This window comes from Ranitomeya imitator, chromosome 4 (genome assembly GCF_032444005.1).
Source record: "Ranitomeya imitator isolate aRanImi1 chromosome 4, aRanImi1.pri, whole genome shotgun sequence".
In the NCBI taxonomy this organism is placed as follows: domain Eukaryota; kingdom Metazoa; phylum Chordata; class Amphibia; order Anura; family Dendrobatidae; genus Ranitomeya; species Ranitomeya imitator.
In genome coordinates this window covers 375,659,713-375,681,093 of record NC_091285.1, presented here as the reverse complement: position 1 = coordinate 375,681,093, position 21,381 = coordinate 375,659,713, and the positions used below count along the sequence as shown (strand labels likewise).

Here is a 21,381-nt window from a genome sequence, read left to right as displayed (position 1 = left end):
CAATTGTCACGTACCATATATAAGAATCTTGCTTTAGGAACAGATGACAACCTTGACCATTCTCCATGCCTAAAAACCTATTGCAGCTCTAATTCAAGAAAGTATTTCAGGGAGTACAACTTGATAAAGGCTAAAGAGATAATGAATAGTATGCAAAAATAAGCTCTGAAGTCCAAACAATTCATAGCAGTTAATCTTTGTATTGGCTGGGATAGATTACATTTCTCCCTTTAATTGTGAGTTAAGAACCAAGGACAAAATACAGCAAGTGAATGTCATAGGCTTGTAAAAGAACAATGTTATTTTAAATGGATATATAAATGTAAATGCACAATAATATAATATCCATTGTGTTTTTACAATGTACTGCTATGGGCATCACAACTCCTATGTATGGAATATCCACTGGACCCACCATATACTAGAGATGAGCAGATCGCTTTGCAGAACCCAAGTCCATGGTGCAGATCAGCGTTCCGTAGCCAAGGACATGAGCTGCACAAATCTAACGTTCTGGGTTCCTTCCCTGCAGTATTTGATTTGCAGGCCTGGTGTGATGTCATCTGTGCACCTTGCAGTGAAATTACGTATCTTCAAAATTTGCTTCAGTTTCTTGTGGTTTATAAGCATAGACATAGCCTAATTATATTATTCTCTTGTTTGCCTTTAGCAGAACATATATTTTAATTTTCTCAGAAATTAGACTACACTAATAATCTTAATAATCTTTGCTTTGCTTCCAGAATGACATTGGAGGCCAGCGCAGTTTGATAAATAAATGGACTACGTTTCTGAAGGCACGTTTGGTGTGCTCCATACCTGGTCCAGATGGAGGGGACACATTCTTTGATGAGCTGCGTAAGTTGATTGGAATCTCACTTATCAGTCATCTTTTTCAGCCATGTATAAAACATCAGTTTGATATGCAGCCGTGAATGATAGAATGCTTTCCATTGCTTCAGGAAAGTGTCTTGTAAGTTGACCTTCCAGATATACAGCGATGTCACCTGGACAGTCATAAACAGTAAATCTGACTTCATACATAACATTCATTCCAGATTCTTAGATCACAAAGTATGATAAATTAGGATGAATTTCACCTGTCTAATTTTGCTTCTCAGTAGGGTTTCCATGTTATATGATGTGTACAGTTTTATATCTCATGACATGTCTTATCTTGATAACAGCTTCTGATGAAAATATAATTGGCAGTTGTATTATTGACCTCGGAAAAACTGATTGCTGCATAACTGCTGCACAATCTCATCCAGATCACTTCCTGTTAAGAAATATTTTATCATGATTTATTTTGGAGATGAGTGACATAGCTCAGGTAGTCAGACATGTGTAGACAAATATTTCAACTTATGGGTCACAATTATAAAATAGGATTTTGGGTGGAAAATGATCAATTTTATGTAATTATTTATTATCATTGTAATTTTTATGTTTTGGGTTATTTGTTGTGTACCTCAAGCATAGTGATAGTATTATAAAAATGTTTTAAAAATGTTAAATTTGTCACAGTTGTGAATTTGAACAATTTTTTTTTCATATCCAGAGGCTAAAAATCCAATAACTATATCAACTGTGAATTTGTTTCAGATGTACTCAGTCTAGGACATTTTCCACAAGCATGATAATCAGGGTAGATAAAGTATATCAGCCTGAAGATGTCACTACTCTGATGTCAGGTGTCCCTGTACCAGGGGCTCCTTTCCTGTCCCTAACGCTAGGAGGTGCACTAGCTCACCCTGTTTCCCGGTTTATTTTTGAAGGTGAAGATGCTGGGGCTACGTACCTTGCCTTAGCTCTTGAATCCCCCTCAGTCTGTACTCTTCCCCCACCTCGGGGTGAGGGGTGTAGTAGTGCACCATAGTACACCAACCAGCCTAACAAGGTAATACAAACAGGGGTAACAGAAAATACCAAACATACAAATATACACTCACACATAACAGAGGTATGGTCCAGTGAGTGAAGGATGGGGTTAAACCAAAGTAGGAGAAGGAAGGGAATTATCTCACTTACAAAAACCAAGCAACAGAAACAGATAAATCCATCAACCACCTTCTCAAATAACCACTAACAACTTCCCTCCAAGCCATGCAGCATAAGCTAGCTCTGACCCAGATTATATAGGGGATGGGAGTGGCTGACAGTGCACAGCTGAGAGCCTTAGCTCCCAGAGCTTTCGACATGGCAGATTAACCCCTGAATTGCCTAAATAAACACCATTTAGTAAGTTGGTGAAGTTCTTCTTTTCAGATGCTGCGGTCTTCTGGCTCCTCTCTGTCATGGTAACCCCATGACAGAAGATCAGAGAATTGATTATCCTACATCGAAAAACCTAGGGCCCCCAAAGTGTTTTTCTCAAAATTCTGTTGCAAAACACTTTGATAGGCCTCAAAAGTTTTTCACAACTTAAAGGCGTATCCCCATCCCCAAGATCCTATCCCAATATATAGTAGGTGTAACAAGAATAATATTAGCAAGTACCTTCAATTAGAAATGTCATTGTTTTAGCTATTTTACTGCCGGATATAGCAACATTAATTCCACAGTGCTTTACAGACATCATTATATTGTTATTTTAATTACCTCTGGCGATTACCTCATTTGAAGGGCATTACAGTAGCATAGACATAAGCAAAAGTGTGCAAATTCTGGCATTTCTATACCAGCTTCAGCAAGGTTCACTAAAAGGGGTGGAGCGGGGGTGGGACATGGGCATGAAACCACAGCTTGTCTAATTCATGATGAGCTATGGCAAACCTTATGGAAGAAATCTTATTCCTGTCCCTGACTGGAGTAAGATTTGTGGCGAGATGCACTGAGGCACACTTCACTGTTTAGATGCACCAGATTCATTAATAGACATGCGCCTCTTAAGGACTTCAACATGTCCTCTCATCAAGACTGGGTTTTTCACCGGCTTTGGTATATCAACTTTTTGTTTTACAATAAGTGTCAATTATGTACAACTGCAAAAACTGTAATTTAGTAAACTCCCACTTACGTGTTGAATTCAGGAACCAACAGTTATGGCGCATGGTCATTTTATTGCATATGAATTGTATTTTCTTTGTTGGATTCTGGATGGATCTGATGGCAAAAAAGTGCCTTGCTCGTAGCAACACGTATTTGCAGAGATAGTCTTCTAGTCAACATACATCATTTTATATACGGAAGATATACATAGCCACAATATAATGTCATAGACAGACTGCCAAAGTAAGTAGTTTATTTGTTTGGACAAGAGACTAGACAATGTCAACTAGACTATTATTCTATTTAAAAATATTTGGCCACATTTATGAAGAGACCTGCACCAAAAAATTACATTTTTCTTTTTTTTTCCACTGCCCATCTAAATAAAGTTGGCCAACAGATCCAGCACACTTTATGTTAGGGGTCGAGTTCCTGCCTCTGCACAGGGGGAATCTCGGGCCATCTCCGCTGCGGTCTCCCATTCTTCTCCTGCCGCAGTGGAGCCTGCTCAGCGGAGACGTCGATCCCAGCGTCTCGCTCAGTCTGACTCTGTGCTAAGAGTTACTGCTGCATTTCCTGCTTCTGCCATTGAAGTCAGTGCTGGGCAGCGGCGAGCAGATGCTTGTGGGACTAAGTCCTGCTTTTCACGTTCTGAGCATGCCCAGAGTAAGATCTCTCAGTGGAGATCGAGGGTCACATGATCAGATACTGCAGCTAAGGGCCTTGTAGGTGCTAGGACTAAATCCTGCTTTGCACTCTGAGCATGCCCAGGGCAAGATCTCTCAGTGGAGATCTAGGGTCACATGCTCAGGTACTGCAGCAACTCCATTGGTCCTTCTTTGAAAGGTCCTAAACGTGCTGCAACTATTTAAGGCCCGCATGACCGCACGGCCATGCGCTAGTATTGACTATTGTTATCGTGTGTGTTGATGAGTGCAAGCCGTTCCAAAACACATCCCTTGTGTATGACTGTTCGCGTAAGGTGTATGGCTGCAATCTAGCGCCCGGCTGAACTCACAGCTTTAACACACGAAGCAGCGTCTAACTGCTGTGACCGCCAGTGCAGCGCCGTGCGCTATTAGAGCGCTTACCTCACCCAAGTCTGGGTGGTTAGTGGTGTCCGCTAGTGTGGCACAGCATGCACTTCTGTGCATAATAGTTATCTCTAATTCCCCAATTGTGGCGTCGATCGCAAGAGGTCTACACTAACTCTAATCCTGTGTCCTGGGATAGAGTTCTGTGGTTCCTTGCTTGCGCTCTCTGTGCGGTACCACGACCCTGTAACTTAACAGGGATCGCTTCCTTCACACAGGGTGAAGTTAACCCATGTGTAATCACATTGTACCGCCATATAGTACCGCCATTCACTTAGCAGCAGGTTCTTTCCTGCACGGTGGATCCCGGGTGGCGAACGCACCAATCTTTCTTAATAAATATATTCGGTGCGTTCCGCCAACCCTAACACTTTATCTCTGAAACTGGCATAAATCATACAGAAAATCTGCTTCATCTCATAGTTGACATAAATTTCAATTTGTGTCGCATGGGTCACCCAAGATGTGCCAATTTGGCACATTTTACTTTAGAGAACTTTTTCTTAAGACTGGAATAATAATACCATTTTTAATTAAATATCTCCCATAGCTTTTATGTACAAGTATATATATAAATATATATATATATATATATATATATATATACAGTGGGGCAAAAAAGTATTTAGTCAGTCAGCAATAGTGCAAGTTCCACCACTTAAAAAGATGAGAGGCGTCTGTAATTTACATCATAGGTAGACCTCAACTATGAGAGACAAACTGAGAAAAAAAATCTAGAAAATCACATTGTCTGTATTTTTATCATTTTTTTTGCATATTATGGTGGAAAATAAGTATTTGGTCAGAAACAAACAATCAAGATTTCTGGCTCTCACAGACCTGTAACTTCTTCTTTAAGAGTCTCCTCTTTCCTCCACTCATTACCTGTAGTAATGGCACCTGTTTAAACTTGTTATCAGTATAAAAAGACACCTGTGCACACCCTCAAACAGTCTGACTCCAAACTCCACTATGGTGAAGACCAAAGAGCTGTCAAAGGACACCAGAAACAAAATTGTAGCCCTGCACCAGGCTGGGAAGATTGAATCTGCAATAGCCAACCAGCTTGCAGTGAAGAAATCAACAGTGGGAGCAATAATTAGAAAATGGAAGACATACAAGACCACTGATAATCTCCCTCGATCTGGGGCTCCACGCAAAATCCCACCCCGTGGGGTCAGAATGATCACAAGAACGGTGAGCAAAAATCCCAGAACCACGCGGGGGGACCTAGTGAATGAACTGCAGAGAGCTGGGACCAATGTAACAAGGCCTACCATAAGTAACACACTACACCACCATGGACTCAGATCCTGCAGTGCCAGACGTGTCCCACTGCTTAAGCCAGTACATGTCCGGGCCCGTCTGAAGTTTGCTAGAGAGCATTTGGATGATCCAGAGGAGTTTTGGGAGAATGTCCTATGGTCTGATGAAACCAAACTGGAACTGTTTGGTAGAAACACAATTTGTCGTGTTTGGAGGAAAAAGAATACTGAGTTGCATCCATCAAACACCATACCTACTGTAAAGCATGGTGGTGGAAACATCATGATTGGGGCTGTTTCTCTGCAAAGGGGCCAGGACGACTGATCCGGGTACATGAAAGAATGAATGGGGCCATGTATCGTGAGATTTTGAGTGCAAACCTCCTTCCATCAGCAAGGGCATTGAAGATGAAACGTGGCTGGGTCTTTCAACATGACAATGATCCAAAGCACACCGCCAGGGCAACGAAGGAGTGGCTTCGTAAGAAGCATTTCAAGGTCCTGGAGTGGCCTAGCCAGTCTCCAGATCTCAACCCTATAGAAAACCTTTGGAGGGAGTTGAAAGTCCGTGTTGCCAAGCGAAAAGCCAAAAACATCACTGCTCTAGAGGAGATCTGCATGGAGGAATGGGCCAACATACCAACAACAGTGTGTGGCAACCTTGTGAAGACTTACAGAAAACGTTTGACCTCTGTCATTGCCAACAAAGGATATATTACAAAGTATTGAGATGAAATTTTGTTTCTGACCAAATACTTATTTTCCACCATAATATGCAAATAAAATGTTAAAAAAACAGACAATGTGACTTTCTGGATTTTTTTTTCTCAGTTTGTCTCCCATAGTTGAGGTCTACCTATGATGTAAATTACAGACGCCTCTCATCTTTTTAAGTGGTGGAACTTGCACTATTGCTGACTGACTAAATACTTTTTTGCCCCACTGTATATATATATATATATATATATATATATATATATGTATATATATATATATATATATATTAGTCAGTATTGACTGTAAATGGAAAAAAATTGCCAATGATTACCATACAGCTCTGGCAAAAATTAGGAGACCACCACACCAAAACCCTGTCATGGGCAGCCCAATCTCCAGACCTGAACACTATTGAAAACTTCTGGAATGTAATCACGAGGATGATGGATAGTCACAAGCCATCAGACAAAGAAGAACTGCTTACATTTTTTGCGCCAGGAGCAGCATGAAAGACTGGGGGAAAGCATGCCAAGACGCATGAAAGCTGTGATTAAAAATCATGGTTATTCCACAAAATATTGATTTCTGAACTCTTTCTGAGTTAAAACATTAAGGTACCATTACACTAAACGATTTACCAACGATCACGACCAGCGATACGACCTGGCTGTGATCGTTGGTAAGTCGTTGTGTGGTCGCTGGAGAGCTGTCACACAGACAGCTCTCAAGCGACCAACTATGCCGAAGTCCTCGGGTAACCAGGGTAAACATCGGGTTACTAAGCGCAGGGCCGCGCTTAGTAACCCGATGTTTACCTTGGTTACCATTGTAAATGTAAAAAAAAAACAGTTCATACTCACATTCCGGCGTCTATCACGTCCCCCGGCGTCCGCTTCCCGCACTCACTGTGTCAGCGCCGGCCGGCCATAAAGCAGAGCACAGCGGTGACGTCACCGCTGTGCTTTACGGCCGGCGCTCACAGTCAGTGCGGGAAGCTGAAGGCGGGGGACGTGACAGACACCGGTATGTGAGTATGTAGTTTTTTTTTTTACTTTTACAATGGTAACCAGGGTAAATATCGGGTTACTAAGCGCGGCCCTGCGCTTAGTAACCCAATATTTATCCTGGTTACCAATGAACACATCGCTGGATCGGCGTCACACACGCCGATTCAGTGATGACAGTGGGTGATCAGCGACCAAAATAAAGGTCCTGGTCATTCCCAGTGACCAACGATCTCCCAGCAGGGGCCTGATTGTTGGTCGCTGTCACACAGAATGATTTCGTTAACGATATCATTGCTACGTCACAAAAAGCAACGATATCGTTAAAGAAATCGTTATGTGTGACGGTACCTTTAGTATTGTTGTTTCTAAGTGATTATGAACTTGTTTTCTTTGCATTGTTTGCGGTTTGAAAGCACTGATTTTTTTTTGTAATTTTGACCATTTCTCATTTTCAGAAAAAAAAATACAAAATGTATTGCTTGGAAATTCGGAGACATGTTGTCAGAGGTTTATAGAATAATAGAATAAGTTGTCAGAGGTTTATAGAAAAATCTACATTTTACTCAAAAATATACCTATAAAGAGAAAAATCAGTCAAACTGAACATTTCGCAGTGATCTCTTAATTTTTGCCAGACCTGTATGCTTTTAGACCAATAATTTTCTGTGAGCGTATTGTAATCTGTTCAAAAAAATTTATATCCTGTTTCTTATCTTATTATGTTGGTAACCTAAGTGTTTTCACTTTTACCCTTTATAGAAGATGTATTCTTACTTCCAACCAAGGATGATCGGAATCCAGTTGTGTATGGGATCTTCACTTCCACAAGGTATTGCTTCTGTTCTAGCTGTGGATTTCACTATCCTCTGTGAATTCCTTCAGATGGAAGCACTTTCACAGTTTATTATTATTTCATTAGTGAAACATCAAATCACCAAGGACAGGAATGAGGAATATAAACACATGTCTGATTACTCGAAAATATAAGTAAAATCTTCTACTAGTGTCCACCTGCTTGATATTGGCATGAACCTAGCCTCTCCTCACCGGAGCAATGGATCATCATCCTTGACATAGCAGACTAATTATTCTGTATGCTCTATTTGGAGAGGTTTGCCGGAACATTCCAAGTATGTTGATTTTAAATTGACCTTGTTCTCGTGATACTCCAGAGGAAGTCAAAAGAGGCTAGACTTATGTCAGACGGGATAACTACCGTATATCTCTAATTTTCAATACGCTCAATAGCTTGTCAAGTAATGTTACTCTAGGGCTTAGCAAAAAAAAAACCTAAAAAAATTAATTCAATTAGAACTGATAGTCCAGATCAACTTTACAAAAACCAGCAGTATCTTTAATCATCATTCATCAATATCTGAAATTACAAATCTGAGGTTAAACATGATTAATTTAAAACCTTTTACCCTTACTGTTGTATGTATGAGAAATTTGCATTTAAAAGGGAAATAAGGAAACAATAGTATTTTTTTTCTAATTTTTCAATTAAATCATGACAGTTTCTTCAAACCTCTGTAGAATACACCTTAAATTAGGATTTCATGCAGTCCATTAAAATCATTGAGTCCTTAAATATAAAAATTACATCCAGACTACCAAAGAAGTCCGAAGATAGATGTAGTTATTGGTAATAGCTGCTTCTTATTTTTTCACCTGACCTTTTAATAATAGGAATCATTATGACTTTAACATATGGTCCATTAAATCTATGTGATCTATGAGCCTTAAGCCCTGGGATGATGTCACACAGAACCTTTCATAGTAAATGTATACTAGGCATAAGTTGAGTAATTATGGTATGCTACCAAAATCAGGGAAAATGTTTCTTCCATGTGTACCATTCTTGAACTTGAAGTAGCTCCTCACTGAGTGATCTCATTATTCCGTCGTGTTGTTTTAATATGATGTATAGCAAAGCTGTCGACATTGTTTTGATTTTTATCTCCAGTTCACGCATTAGCAGATTTACATTTATACCAAAAGAATTTTGTCTTTTTTAATGCAAGCATTGAAAATAAATTGTTAATGGTGGAATAATGACACTGAGATGGAGTCGTTTCTAAAGTTAAAAAACTAGTTATAATATTTTACAATATTTTGGATAATTCTTATTAATTGCTCATCTTAACATCTGCAAATTATTTATTTTATTTCTTTTAGCTCCATATTTAAAGCATCTGCTGTATGTGTCTATAGCATGGCCGATATAAGGGGAGTGTTCAATGGTCCTTATGCTCATAAAGAGAGTCCGGATCACAAGTGGGTACAATATGATGGAAGAATCCCTTACCCGCGCCCAGGCACAGTATGTAACCGTTTTTTTTTATACTGTAGTTTAAATTTGTAAAATTGCTTCCTATTTGGATTGGTCAAACATAGTGGAAAATCTGCTACTTTTTCTTTCAATCCCTTTTGTCCTTCGTCACACTAAGACAATCTTAAGGGTGGAGATACCAGGTGAAGGGCACTCCCACAAAAGCAGAAGTAATCAAATGGAAAAAATACCAAAAAAGTACCAGAAGAATACAATAAAAATGTATTTGAAAAACAAAATGCATTTCGGCTGTATCCAGCCTTCCTCAATGTGTTGTGTTTTTCAAATTCATTTTTATTTTATTTTATTCTTCTGGTACTTTTTAGATAATTTTTCTCTTTGATTACATCTGCTATCATGGGAGCGCCTTTCACCTGGTATCTCCAGCCTCATTACACACTGTCAGCACTCCCTCGGAGGAATTTCCATCAACACACCATGTTTGCTGCACCCATTAGATTCATTCCATGCTTTTTTAGAAGTTGGGTCCAAATATGCATAACTCCATCAGGTGAGCCAATTCCGGGTTTTGATTTTAATCTCTTTTTTTAAACTTACGACACTCAGAAAGCGCTTCTTCTCACCTTTTCACCTTAAGGGAATTCAACTATTGGTTTACTAAGACACTCTTGTATTGTGTTGTCAAACATTTTGCATCTGTTTTTCTAGATCGCATTAAGACTTATCATAATTACATTTTATTGCTGACTAAATACTTCATGTTTTATGACAGTTGTTACCTGTGTTGCAATACATCTCTGGGAGACATCTTTTACAATACTTTATGTTCATGACTAATCTTTTTCCGGTAGTCGTTCCATCTGATAACATGCTTCAGCTTGTGGTAATGGGATCTCTAAAAAATGTTTGTGTTTTATTTGAAAACAGTGACTTCAGCATTTTCAATTCCTTGGTTTTGTTTTTCACCTGAAATAGCTCATTAATATTTCATATTTAGGAATTGGCAGACATCATGGCACTTTGCAACTTGATGAAGTTGAGTTTGGCAATTGAAACATAGAAAGCCTGTATTATTCAGCGAATTGAATTTTTAAACTTCCTTAGGTTTTCTTAGTCACTTTACCTAGGATGCCATCCAAATATTGATTTTCACTTGTTAGTAATTTATGTCAACCGCAAAATGAATTTGACATAGAAAGTGTTATTTCAAATAACTCAGATCCTTCCAGAGATCACGTTAAGATTTTTAGGGTTTATGCAATTGAACCTGTCACTCAGATTTTATTGAGTAGCATATATTTCATTAAAAAAATGGTACTGGGAATGATAATAGTTCAAAAGATTAACAAAATCTTTAAAATGGTTAATGATGAAAAAAAACTTCATTTTATATATTTGTTTTCTGAGGGCCCAGATGCAACGACAGAAATGACTTTAGTAATTGACTGATTTACTCTCCAAAGGCACTTTGAGTTCATTTTGAAGAAAAGCACAATACAAATGTTTATGGTTTGTTTTTTGTTTTAAATAGTAGTGTTCAAAGCAGATTGTCCTCACAGTAAAAGAAGATTTTTGCTGTGGAATTTTAGAACAGCATGATGTAAGTAGGGGGAGATAGTCTGATTTCAGCGGTGTATCACTTATGTGGCTGCTTACTGCAGCTTTAATAAAATCCCTGTTTTTTCTGCTGTAGATATAGAGCGGCCAAAAGGCTGAGCTGTGTATGACCCCAGCCACACTGCTGCTTTGGCAGCTTCCTGTATATACTGCATATTGTTAGCCAGCTGCCAATCAATGGTGGGGGTGAGGTTACCCAGATTAGCAGGGAAGAACAAGGCTAAGCACCAGATTTGGTGCATCTTATAGATATGCCTTTTCTGGGGCAGGTGAGAGCTGATGTTTTAAGTCTGGGAGGGGGCCAATATCAATGGCCCCTTCCTAGGCTATTAATATCAGACTTTCGCTGTCTGCTTGTCTTTGCTAGTCAGATTTTATAGGGGGACCCTGTATTCAATTTTTTTCTGGACTCGCCCTGTAAACTAGCCAGTAAAGGCTAAGCAAACAGCTGTTAGCTGATGTTAATAGCCTATGAACCTTTATGGTTACTGGCTAATTCCCAGAATATTAACATCAGCCCTCAGCCATCTGCTTTCATTCTGCTGGTTATGAAAATTACACAAAAGCCCACACCATTTTTTTCAGAAAGATCATCTTTTAATAATTAAATACATGTACAGTAGGCTGCACAAGCACTGTACTAATTGTATTTGTCATTGACATCTACAGTGGGGCAAAAAAGTATTTAGTCAGTCAGCAATAGTGCAAGTTCCACCACTTAAAAAGATGAGAGGCGTCTGTAATATACATCATAGGTAGACCTCAACTATGGGAGACAAACTGAGAAAAAAAAATCCAGAAAATCACATTGTCTGTTTTTTTATCATTTTATTTGCGTATTATGGTGGAAAATAAGTATTTGGTCAGAAACAAACAATCAAGATTTCTGGCTCTCACAGACCTGTAACTTCTTCTTTAAGAGTCTCCTCTTTCCTCCACTCATTACCTGTAGTAATGGCACCTGTTTAAACTTGTTATCAGTATAAAAAGACACCTGTGCACACCCTCAAACAGTCTGACTCCAAACTCCACTATGGTGAAGACCAAAGAGCTGTCAAAGGACACCAGAAACAAAATTGTAGCCCTGCACCAGGCTGGGAAGACTGAATCTGCAATAGCCAACCAGCTTGGAGTGAAGAAATCAACAGTGGGAGCAATAATTAGAAAATGGAAGACATACAAGACCACTGATAATCTCCCTCGATCTGGGGCTCCACGCAAAATCCCACCCCTTGGGGTCAGAATGATCACAAGAACGGTGAGCAAAAATCCCAGAACCACGTGGGGGGACCTAGTGAATGAACTGCAGAGAGCTGGGACCAATGTAACAAGGCCTACCATAAGTAACACACTACGCCACCATGGACTCAGATCCTGCAGTGCCAGACGTGTCCCACTGCTTAAGCCAGTAGATGTCCGGTCCCGTCTGAAGTTTGCTAGAGAGCATTTGGATGATCCAGAGGAGTTTTGGGAGAATGTCCTATGGTCTGATGAAACCAAACTGGAACTGTTTGGTAGAAACACAACTTGTCGTGTTTGGAGGAAAAACAATACTGAGTTGCATCGATCAAACACCATACCTACTGTAAAGCATAGTGGTGGAAACATCATGCTTTGGGGCTGTTTCTCTGCAAAGGGGCCAGGACGACTGATCCGGGTACATGAAAGAATGAATGGGGCCATGTATCGTGAGATTTTGAGTGCAAACCTCCTTCCATCAGCAAGGGCATTGAAGATGAAACGTGGCTGGGTCTTTCAACATGACAATGATCCAAAGCACACCGCCAGGGCAACGAAGGAGTGGCTTCGTAAGAAGCATTTCAAGGTCCTGGAGTGGCCTAGCCAGTCTCCAGATCTCAACCCTATAGAAAACCTTTGGAAGGAGTTGAAAGTCCGTGTTGCCATGCGAAAAGCCAAAAACATCACTGCTCTAGAGGAGATCTGCATGGAGGAATGGGCCAACATACCAACAACAGTGTGTGGCAACCTTGTGATGACTTACAGAAAACGTTTGACCTCTGTCATTGCCAACAAACGATATATTACAAAGTATTGAGATGAAATTTTGTTTCTGACCAAATACTTATTTTCCACCATAATACGCAAATAAAATGATAAGAAAACAGACAATGTGATTTTCTGGATTTTTTTTTCTCAGTTTGTCTCCCATAGTTGAGGTCTACCTATGATGTAAATTACAGACGCCTCTCATCTTTTTAAGTGGTGGAACTTGCACTATTGCTGACTGACTAAATACTTTTTTGCCCCACTGTATATATATCTATCTATTCTCGCATACTCGTGCTGAATTTCTGTTTGTCGATTGTTTTCCGAACATATTCGCTCATCTCTAGCCCCATCACCTATCTTGTGTATAGTTGATAGTGATTGTTGGTGTGATATTCCATTCACCAGATTTATTATGATTATAGTTACTATGAAATCAAAAAATCAAGGTATAGCTGCACTAAACTTTTTTGTTTTTCCTACTGTGGGTTGCCTTTAATGGGATATCCATGTCAGCAAATATAGTTGAAAAGAAAGATTTTCTACAACATTGCTCCTTGGTGCAGATCTTCTTTAAACTCTCACAACTACTCAAACATTGACTTTAATTGTTTTACTTGCACCATATAGGCATCTATCCATCATGTGTACTTTATCATAGGTTACAAATTACATGCCTAACGGCTGACCCTTAGGTCAAAAGGTAATTTGGCCTTTATCCCAGTGGTGTCTAGTGTGTGGCACTTGTTTTGACTTGTACTCAGTTGTTTCCTGCTTATAAGAATGCACACGTGACAATGCACAAACACTCCATCACCTCTGTGATTGACAGTTATCTTCTCAGGGCACAAAATTCCTAAACATATCTGTTTGTGCCATGCCCAGCATGGTAATTACAATGTGGTAACAAAAGAAGCACATACAATCTGTCAAGCTCCAGACCTAAATGAATGACTTCAGATAGATTTTTTTCTCAAATTTGTATCTTCACGTAGATGGATATAAATAAAATTATATCAGCATTCCCATTCCGTACAATTCATTGTAAACTTTCAGTGACATGTTGCAGTCTATGGATGTAATCATTATCAAACATGTTAACGCTGGCACTACAAAATGTTATGTTTTATTTCTCTCAAGAAATACACAGTGTCATGGCATTGTTTTCTCATCACTAGTCATTATGTAGAACCATTATGTAGATGGAAAGTTTCTGTATAACTTCCATCAAACTGCTAATTAGCAAATTGGACAACCATAAAATTTATTCAGCGGCAGTATAGGCAAAGTGTTTTAGTGATGCAGTTTTTCCTACAGCTAAAGAAAATATAATGTTTAATTTGGAATATTATTGTTTACTTAATTGCTCGAAAAGAGGACAGTAACCTTTGATTGCCCTCACTGGTGTCTTGTGGGACACATTGAGAAGGCTTTAGTGTAAATACAGTTATGTTTATACAGCTTTTATCTGAACTAACATCAGCATCTAAAAATTCCGAGGAAGATCAGAAATGCGTTCACCGTTTCCAGTTTTATTATTGTTAATACAATGTGCATGCTATTACTTCCCTATGTAATGTCTAAACATTTCATCATGTGAAATGAAACTGATAGATAGATAGATAGATAGATATTACTCTGTTACCACCCAAGCATACTCTTAACAACATAACAGGTACCTGTTGCAACCATTTGCATAACCATATTTCAATAGGAGAAATGTAACACTGTATACATGTGGTCCCAAGCCAACCCAAGTAGACAAGATTTTTTTTAAGTATATTTGAAGGATCAGAGGATTGGATGCCATGTAAAAACTGAACTAATTACCCTTGTCATGTATTTTAACAAAATTACTAATACAATGATTTTTTTTTCTATCGAATGTAAATGAGTCTTTCTTTAAAAAAAAAAAAGTTTTGGCCATGGAGACTTTGACAAATTTGCAGTCACTCGTATGTAGCATCTTATCTGTAAATGATATACAAAGAAGAATAACAAGATGCTTCACTTTCACTGTTTAAATTAAATTTTGCTTGAGTTCCTGCTCCATCTAAACAGTGGAAAACAAGTGTGCACATATAAAATAGACTTAAAAAAGCGCAAATAGGATAATGAACTGGGAGCTAAGAAAAAAAGCTGCAAAACACAAAAGTAGACAAAAACATGTGCAAAAACAATGGTTACTCGAAGCATTTGTGTCCTCCATTGATTTGCACACACACTACACTGTGTAATATGAATAAATCTATTATCTCCTTACAGTGGTGTCACTAGAGTCCGATTGACCACAGTGCAAAATTTAAATCTGCCCGCACACACCCACCCTCCCCCATATGGTGGTCAGGTGGGCATGATTACGGTCACAACTTCTTACGCCCCTGTCTCCATACCGTCGTTATTCATCCTACCTTTTGTAAGACAATGTTAAAGAGCAGGTGCACTGATCTGCAATAGCGTCAAGGTACAAGATACATTCTCTGTTTCATTTAACTTCATCTTTGTGGATCAGTCTATATTCTGGCATTCATTAATTGAAGGAACTTGATTCTTTTGAATAACAAGAGATTAATATCTTGTTCAAACATCAGCAGACGCCACAGTTGAATTTTCATGGTTACAATATGCGTCATTGATAAATAAACTTGTTCTGCTACAAAGTCTTCATTTTACAAATGGAGACATGAGGACCATTTATTAGACGCCTTTCTGAACAGTGCTTTGAGTGGATCAGCTGTAAATAATCCCATATAATAGAGAACATAAGTGTTGGTCTATGATTGTGTATTATAAGGGATTCTCCTGAGCAAATATTAGTTCTCCAAACTGAAACCACTAGCTATTTCTGTTGGAACATTTATTTGTATATTTTTTGTGTTTGTTTTGTAAAGTGAGTATAACATCATATCCATCAGATGCACAATGGAAATGGATATTGCTGAATTTCTCTAGAAATTCTTTAGACATCTCCTTTGAATGATGGCAGCATTAAACTTTGTTGATTCAATTAATATGGTCATACTTTGATTGACATTTTATTTGCTTGCCTAACTTAGGTTCCAAGTGTTCAATGTTTTTGGCAGATATTTATAGTTTCCTTAATTACTGTTCACAAGATTACAAGGTATTTGGGTATGAAGTGGGTCTGCTGCATCCCGTAAGTGCATTCAGTTTGTGACTTGTGTTGGTATATATTGTTACCTTTTTTTGCTGTGTTGTTCGAATTATTTTTGTCCTATTGCTGTGTTTTCAATTGTGAGGTTGGTGTGAGGACAAGACAATGAGGACCCTTGACATGGGTTTAAAGCTTGTGTATTTTGGTCCCTTTCATCTAATCTAATAATATGAGCAGGGATGTAGCGGCAGCGATCACTGAGGTCACGACCACAACCGGACCCTTTCGAGCGCAAACTTCAACTGGATGTGTGTCCTTATATAACTGTTTAACTTTGAATTGGGCAGTCTCTTGTTCATACTACACCAGCGAATAAGGGAGCATAGACACTAAAGTTAATAGAAAAATACAGATATTTTATTAATAGATAAATATCAAAAAGAGTAACATACAAATAAAGAGCATGACAGAATATGCACAAAATTCCACCATGCTGAGAGGAGGAAAACCAGCCAGTACACTAATGGTAAGGCACACCAATATAATAAGACCTGGGTAAGTATCAAAAGGGCAAGGTTATCCAAGATACAAGTGTACCTACAATGAGGGATCGTCCCCCAGGTACCAAAAAGCCCCATGTATAATTAAAGGTCATGTAATCTACGGTATACACATATCACCAAGGTAGTATGAGCTTACCCATCAGTGTAACACTCCCCCTTTGAAAAAGCGACAACGCGAAACGCGCGTCGGGGTGGTGGGAAGGCCACACTAATACGGACTTATGATGGGTAAGCTCATACTACCTTGGTGATATGTATATACCGTAGATTACATGACCTTTAATTATACATGGGGCTTTTTGGTGCCTGGGGGACGATCCCTCATTGTAGGTAAACTCGTATCTTGGATAACCTTGCCCTTTTGATACTTACCCAGGTCTTATTATATTGGTGTGCCTTACCGTTAGTGTACTGGCTGGTTTCCCTCCTCTCCGCAGGGAGAGCTTTGTGTTAGATTCTGACCATGCTCTCGGCCACTCACTGCATTATATGCTTATTGATTATTGTATTTGCCTAGTCTCTTGTTCATGTAGTATAGAAAATAAATTATCTTTTGCCATCCATAATATTGTCCACATTAGGGTAAGCTCAAACTGCTGTATAACACAGCCGAGTGCTATCTGATGTTCTATCAGATAGCACTCGGCCCAATGTTATACTATGGGACAGTGCAGATCTGCGATCATTTTCTCATGCTGATTCGGCAAACGAAAACAATCACACCATGCTTCAAATGGCTCAGATATTCAGAACATCTGCACCCATACAAGTCTATACTCAGATGTCATCTCCATCTTCTCCGCACATGTGCTGTGATTCTCTCTGACAGTTTCTGCCGACTGTCATTAACGTAATCGGCCTGACTCTCTTGCATGAGAGAATATACAGCAGTAAGTGCTTACCTTAAGGACTCTCTCACACTTGTGCATAAATCCTATAAAAAAATCAGATTGCAATTGGGCTAATTTTATTCAGTGATACAGTGCTCATCTGCAATTTTTTTCTCAACTCGGATCAGATCGAGATCGTACTTTAAAAAAATCACACAATGCTGCGATTGGATGTTAAAATCTGATAGCAATCTCCAATGCAAGTCAATGGATTCGAGTGTCATACGATTTTCTTGCAAATGGGGCAGGAAATTGCATCAGCCAATTGAAAGAAGGTGTAAGTCCAAAGCATCCAGGCAACCTATAAAAGCAGATCATAAACATGCCTCCATGGAGATCAGGGCCATGCCGCCACACATTTATGTGGAGATGCTTATCGTTCTGATCCAGGAGCAGCCAGAGCTTTGGCATAAACATGACCAAACCTACCATGACCGTAGCCAACGAGATGCATCCTGGACATATATCTGCCACCAGATGAATCCAAGTTATGAAGCCAGTTCACGAGAAGAGCAAACAACAGTAAGTACCTCAAAAATCATTAAAGTTGTGTTTCTGTAGGTCTTATAATAACAATTTTAGCACGTTTATTTTTTTTAAAGCAAACAGCCTCTCTGATTTTTGTAATTCCCACTATGTAAATGTATGCATGGCCATCAGCACTGCATAATTAGTATTTGTAAAGCCACACATGCTCAGTTTCCTGATGTATTTTGTATGTAAGCCTGTAGTTATATTTTTGTAGGCTTCATTTGTTCTCCAGTATTATATCTGCCATAGCAATGTTTATTCTTTTTGTTAGTTTTAATTTTGAATGTCAAGATAATGGTTAACAAGAGTAAAAGTTTCAAATCTAGGTAATAGCAATTATTTTTTTGTTGTTGTCCTTTTACACAGTGAATGATATCACCTGACCCTGGTGCACCTGTAGGGATGTACAGTTAGGGCCAGAAATATTTGGACAGTGCCACAAGTTTTGTTATTTTAGCTGTTTACAAAAACATGTTCAGAAATACAATTATATATATAATATGGGCTGAAAGTGCACACTCCCAGCTGCAATATGATAGTTTCCACATCCAAATCGGAGAAAGGGTTTAGGAATCATAGCTCTGTAATGCATAGCGTCCTCTTTTTCAAGGGACCAAAAGTAATTGGACAATGGACTCTAAGGGCTGCAATTAACTCTGAAGGTGTCTCCCTCGTTAACCTGTAATCAATGAAGTAGTTAAAAGGTCAGGGGTGGATTCCAGGTGTGTGGTTTTGCATTTGGAAGCTGTTGCTGTGAGCAGACAACATGCGGTCAAAGGAACTCTCAATTGAGGTGAAGCAGAACATCCTGAGGCTGAAAAAAAAGAAAAAATCCATCAGAGAGATAGCAGACATGCTTGGAGTAGCAAAATCAACAGTTGGGTACATTCTGAGAAAAAAGGAATTGACTGGTGAGCTTGGGAACTCAAAAAGGCCTGGGCGTCCACGGATGACAACAGTGGTGGATGATCGCCGCATACTTAATTTGGTGAAGAAGAACCCGTTCACAACATCAACTGAAGTCCAGAACACTCTCAGTGAAGTAGGTGTATCTGTCTCTAAGTCAACAGTAAAGAGAAGACTCCATGACAGTAAATACAAAGGGTTCACATCTAGATGCAAACCATTCATCAATACCAAAAATAGACAGGCCAGAGTTAAATTTGCAGAAAAACACCTCAAGAAGCCAGCTCAGTTCTGGAAAAGTATTCTATGGACAGATGAGACAAAGATCAACCTGTACCAGAATGATGGGAAGAAAAAAGTTTGGAGAAGAAAGGGAACGGCACATGATCCAAGGCACACCACATCCTCTGTAAAACATGGTGGAGGCAACGTGATGGCATGGGCATGCATGGCTTTCAATGGCACTGGGTCACTTGTGTTTATTGATGACATAAGAGCAGACAAGAGTAGCCGGATGAATTCTGAAGTGTACCGGGATATACTTTCAGCCCAGATTCAGCCAAATGCTGCAAAGTTGATTGGACGGCGCTTCATAGTACAGATGGACAATGACCCCAAGCATACAGCCAAAGCTACCCAGGAGTTCATGAGTGCCAAAAAGTGGAACATTCTGCAATGGCCAAGTCAATCTCCAGATCTAAACCCAATTGAGCATGCATTTCACTTGCTCAAATCCAGACTTAAGACGGAAAGACCCACAAACAAGCAAGACCTGAAGGCTGCGGCTGTAAAGGCCTGGCAAAGCATTAAGAAGGAGGAAACCCAGCGTTTGGTGATGTACATGGGTTCCAGACTTAAGGCAGTGATTGCCTCCAAAGGATTTGCCACAAAATATTGAAAATAAAAATATTTTGTTTGGGTTATGTTTATTTGTCCAATTACTTTTGACCTCCTAAAATGTGGAGTGTTTGTAAAGAAATGTGTACAATTCCTACATTTTCTATCAGATATTTTTGTTCAACCCTTCAAATTAAACGTTACAATCTGCACATGAATTCTGTTGTAGAGGTTTCATTTCAAATCCAATGTGGTGGCATGCAGAGCCCAACTCGCGAAAATTGTGTCACTGTCCAAATATTTCTGGCCCTAACTGTATACAGATGTGAGAGTCAACAGCATCCTCGACAGTCCTCGGAGTCAGATATCACCCTGTTGGATCTAGTGGCTGATTCAGCCAAGGATGTTATACCAGCAGCAGGCTAATCATCCAATTCTGCCCCAGCAGCTGCTCCAGCACCATCTCAAGACTCCGAGGAAGTGCAAGAACGTCGGTGCAGCAGCCGTACGCTTCCACTTCACAACTCCCCTGTTGCTTCACTCATCCCACAGCGAGTTCGACGCAGGAGAGAGCTCTCCATCATCATCACCAGGCGCGAGGTGGATAGTGGCATTTTAGATTATCTTTCGTGCACAGTTAATGATGATGGGGAGGAGGCGTTTGGGAAGAGCCTTGCATGTTATCTTCGTGGCTTCAACAGGCCTGTGTGGCTGCATGCCATAAAGCCATTCATACCATTTTGGATGCCTGTACAAGACCAAACAATCTGCACAAGGTGTTTAAGTGTCTGGAAATCTGGCATTGGTGAGACAGAAACTGTCTTCACCTATCGCATGAAGATGATGACCACGCGGAGTCCTCACAAACCAAAAATATGTTTTATTTGTTTTTTCAAGTAAATATTTTGTTGTTAAAAAATATATAATTTTGGTATACATATGAAAAATATGTATGGCCATATGTGTATATATTTATTTTATTAAAGTTATTGTTAACACAAAAGCCATGTTTTAATTCATGATACACAAAATCTGTTTGTTGCTAGTAACGGTAGCAAATACAAGACATATGTTTATGGGATAAACATTATTTCCCTATGCAATTTCCAAAACATTATACTAAAAAACACATTTTTAATTCAAGGAACAATAACTTGGGAATCCTGCCATTTAGTTTTGCCTTCTGGTGTGAGGAAATATGTGGTAAACAGATCCCAAACCTTAAAGGGAACCTGTCACCTGAATTTGGCGGGACTGGTTTTGGGTCATATGGGCGGAGTTTTCGGGTGTTTGATTCACCCTTTCCTTACCCGCTGGCTGCATGCTGGCTGCAATATTGGATTGAAGTTCATTCTCTGTCCTCCATAGTACACGCCTGCACAAGGCAAGATTGCACCTTGTGCAGGCGTGTACTATGGAGGGCAGAGAATGAACTTCAATCCAATATTGCAGCCAGCATGCAGCCAGCGGGTAAGGAAAGGGTGAATCAAACACCCAAAAACTCCGCCCATATGACCCAAAACCAGTCCCGCCAAATTCAGGTGACAG

The 21,381-nt window shown here is 39.4% G+C and overlaps 1 protein-coding gene across 2 annotated transcripts in view; it reads left to right on the top strand.

Moving 5' to 3' along the window:
- The window catches only part of SEMA3D (semaphorin 3D), a 327,020-nt gene that overhangs the window by 249,464 nt on the left and 56,175 nt on the right, over window positions 1–21,381 (top strand). For both annotated transcript variants that reach the window (XM_069765163.1, XM_069765164.1), the window contains 3 exons: window positions 744–858; window positions 7,834–7,903; window positions 9,253–9,397. In XM_069765163.1, the coding sequence (XP_069621264.1) occupies window positions 744–858; window positions 7,834–7,903; window positions 9,253–9,397 (330 nt within the window). The remainder of the gene's footprint in view (window positions 1–743; window positions 859–7,833; window positions 7,904–9,252; window positions 9,398–21,381) is intronic.